The 3943-nt window shown below is 38.2% G+C and overlaps 1 protein-coding gene across 1 annotated transcript in view; it reads right to left on the reverse strand.

Moving 5' to 3' along the window:
• The window catches only part of col15a1b (collagen, type XV, alpha 1b), a gene marked incomplete in the record, with an annotated part of 42530 nt that overhangs the window by 7763 nt on the left and 30824 nt on the right, over positions 1–3943 (reverse strand). Inside the window, 2 exon segments of the mRNA XM_014004458.1 lie at positions 3024–3068; positions 3828–3887. Coding sequence (XP_013859912.1) covers positions 3024–3068; positions 3828–3887 — 105 coding nt within the window.

Raw genomic sequence — 3943 nt, forward strand, 5'->3', positions numbered from 1 at the left:
CACACACACACACACACACACACACACACACACACACACTATTAACCTGATGTCACAAGTTGGATACATACACAACTAACAGGTGTCTTACAGATGTCTTGATTTAAGGGRGTGGGYGGGGRTATTATGCAAAATCAACAGTTTYGAGCTTCATCTAATATTATATCGTCATTTTCTCATTAAAAACATACCCAGAGTGTTGCTTTGACTCATTCAAGCATTGAGWAATCCTTGAATCTCCTGTGGTAACCTAGCCTGGCCCTTGCCTTCYTAMACAGTTCTACTCAATTCTAGTTTCCCTYCACTGCTCCGTCTGAKATTTCTTCCATAGACAAGGATTTCTTCAGGAGAATTTAGTTCAGGCCARTCAGCAAACAGAARGCCGAGTTTTGAAYGATGTCAATTTCCTGCRCAGTGTCTGCTAGTTAGTTTAGCATACGGCAGTGGAGGAAGYGAATRAAGCCAGTCTGTGTTGATAARGCTTCCAAATTAAAWTAAATTTGTCTGACAAAGCAGCAGCTCTCATTTACAGYCGTCTCGTTCRACTCRGTAMTTCTCTCCTCTCRGTAGGGTTGTTTACAGCACACGCAATTTCCGGTTAGCTTCTTAGCTTAGCCTCCTTCACAGTGGAGCCGATGTACACACGTTACAGCCAACTGATCCAATAGTTTTGAACTTCAACAGAGGCCACGCCTCCAGCGTATGAAGCAAAGCAAAGGACAAGGGGCTGGTTTTAACCAGGCTAGAGGTAGCCATGTGGAACTGCCTAAATGCTTGCTGGTACAAAGCACTGCCTACTTACACAAAGCTCCTCCCTGAATCCCAGTCCTCGGGTGAGCTCTTGCCCCACAGGGCACTCCTCCRCCACACAGCTCCACCAGCGGCAGGAGACATATTTCTTTAATCAATATGACTTCACTGCAAAATGTATCTTAAAAACAGTGGACGTTCATGATTTAATTACAAAAAGATCTAGTTTCTCTGCCATAAGTAGCTTAACATTTACATATACTGTACTGTATGTATGGATGGATGACAGGGAGTTATGTTGCCAAGCTGAAATGTCCTGTGAGGGCCTCTGTACTCGCATCAGTACTTCAGAAAACCTACTTTCGAAGTCTGACGTAAGATTCAACTGTAACCTGAGTCGCTATTTAAAATTTTGCTTCTTTTTTTTTTTTTTTTACAATATAATGCACCGCTTCCACAAAAGGTTTTAGATAGCATGAAGCATTGTTGTGAAGATGCGTTGAAGTGGGAGTGTTGGAAACAGTTTTTAGTCGATAGATAACTGTGTTGTTGCTATGAAACTACAAACATGGCTGAAGGGGGTGGAGTCGAACGCTCAGCGACCTGGAGGGGGCGGGGTGTGAAATATCTCATTTGTATTTAAAGAGACCRCACCAAAACAGCTTGCTCTGAGGCGCAACTCAGAACAGGGGTAAAGCAAGGAAAGCAAGGAGTCTGTGGAGCAACAAAAACGAGGAATTAAGACATTTTAAATAGACCATAAGTGAATGATTTAGACGTGAAAAAGAAGGATTTACAAGCATGATATGATACCTTTAAAGAAACAGGCCAATTTCAAGGTGTTTAGATAGGCTATGATGCAAAATCAAAKGCGTTTTTGATATTTAGAGCATTTTTATGACAACTGAAGGTAACATAATTACTTGATTGTGTTATAGAAATGAACTGTGTGCCTGCAAATACATAATACCCCCTCTTTAAGAATTGTTAAAAAAAATTGGGGTGGGAGCTCCGCAACAATTTCGGTTAAATATGAGGAATACATGCTCAGTTAATGAGGTTAAACACAGCAGAAAGATTTAACAACAATTTAACAAAACAGTTTGTCTTAAATAACTTGGTAAGAATGTTTTGTTTCACGAATTTGTTAATATTGATTCATAGGAAAATGAAATGGAATGTTTAAAAAAAACCCGTCCCAAGGAACTGACTCAACTTTGTTGGATATTGAAATGATCTACACAAGAATTTCACTTAGAAGGTCCTTTTTACRCTGAAACTCATTTTTTTGTTAAATTTCATTAATATTCATTCATTCACTGTTGTAATGTTATTATTTCACCATGTGATTGGACACTTTACTGGTGGAAATACATTACTGTAAAGCAGGAATGTAGAATAATAAAAATAAACAGAATAAAAAACGTTTTATTGGTTTGTTTGTTTTTGACTTAACAGTGTGCATCAGCACAGCTCTTTTATTTAGTGCCTTCATGCTAACAAACAAGTTTTGGATGCTTTTTCTTTTTTTTGTCTTTGTAGTTATAAATCAGAACCCACACACCCAGCATCACGAAAGAAAGGCCTTTTGGGGAACCTCGCTTCTCTACACAGCAACATGTCAATCAGAGATGGAGTTATCTCATAAAACAATCAAAAATATTATCACACGTCTAATTTTTAAAAATAAGAAAGGGACACCATACATTTTCATTTTTGTTGATAAAGTTATAGATATAAAAAAAACTAGTGAGCAGGAGCCAGCTCTGATTTACACGAGCTAGAGAGACAATATCTTGTTTTCTGCTAGGGGTTCACCCAGATTCCTCATCCATGAGCTCATGAGGAGAAGAAGAYTGAACAAGTCAATCAGGGATTCAGAGTCAGAGACCTTTTGAACACGTTAACATTTGTCTTGAGTAGTCAAACTGGATTTAATGATCAAATAATCCCTCATGTACTGTAGACTACTGTACTTTCACTGATAAACCCTAACATTTATGAAATCAGTAAATAAAAAGCATTATTGTTAGGTATAGCATCTTCACAAGACAAATGTTAAAGCCTGATGATTTGTGTATCCCCAGACTGTCAGGASAGCAGGAGGAGAAAATGAAGAGTTGGGAGGGGGGATACAGTAAAGAAGGAATGGGTATTGTTTGTAGGATAGATCAGAGAGGTGTCATGCTGGGAAACCCACACACCACCAGAACCACCCGATGGTCCCATTTCCAACTGAACGAGACCATTCAGACGGTCCGACTCAGACTTACTCGTCCCTTTTTGCAGTGCGGTCGGGGGCGCACCGGGAACACCGTCTTGGAGATTCAAAGAAAAGCAGCGGAGTCAGATGAAGTTAATAAAAAAAGGGAGGCTTCCAAATGGCTTGCAGTGCTAAATACGGAACACCAGTAACCGTACACCACTTTGACTGCAAATGCATAATCATGGTGACACAACTCATCTATTGACTCTGTACATTTAAATATGCATTACCTATGTTATGTTTAATAACCTGGTTTTATATTGTCAGAGTGGTAATTTTACTGACTTAAAATCACAGATATCTAGCATCAAAAATRTACACAAACCTGCCAGTAAAATAAACTGATCTAAATACTACAAAGCTGTGTACAAAAAAAAATTATGATTCATTTTAGTTGTTTGCATTTTTATTTTTAAAACCCATCTGATGTGCTTCAGATTTATTTAGGCTTTTACAATTTGCACCAAAGTASTCAGACATATTTTTGCTGTAAAAGTCCAATAATTCTTCCAATGGAATAAAAACGGAAGGATTTCAAGGGAAACTATGACCTATTTAAAGCCAGCCCTACTGTCAAACACAGTGGTGGCAGCATCATTCTTTGGAGCTGCTGATACAAAAATAAATAAATAAATAAATAAATAAATAAATAAATAAATAAACAAACAGGGGATTTGGGGAAACTGACAAATTTCTGCAGTGACCCAGTCGAAAAATACAAAATGCACTGGCACACCATGTTTAGCCTTGTTTAAAACTATAAGTAACCTAAATTTATTACATGCTTTAAGCATCTCCTGGTCATACTTACTCCACTAAGTCCATGAATTCTTCCTGGAGGTCCAGGTGGACCAGGAGGTCCCGGAGGGCCCTGAGAAACAGACACAAAGGAAGAAAATGTATTCATTTTTTACATTAATTTAATAA

This window comes from Austrofundulus limnaeus, unplaced genomic scaffold (assembly GCF_001266775.1).
Source record: "Austrofundulus limnaeus strain Quisiro unplaced genomic scaffold, Austrofundulus_limnaeus-1.0 Scaffold24, whole genome shotgun sequence".
In the NCBI taxonomy this organism is placed as follows: domain Eukaryota; kingdom Metazoa; phylum Chordata; class Actinopteri; order Cyprinodontiformes; family Rivulidae; genus Austrofundulus; species Austrofundulus limnaeus.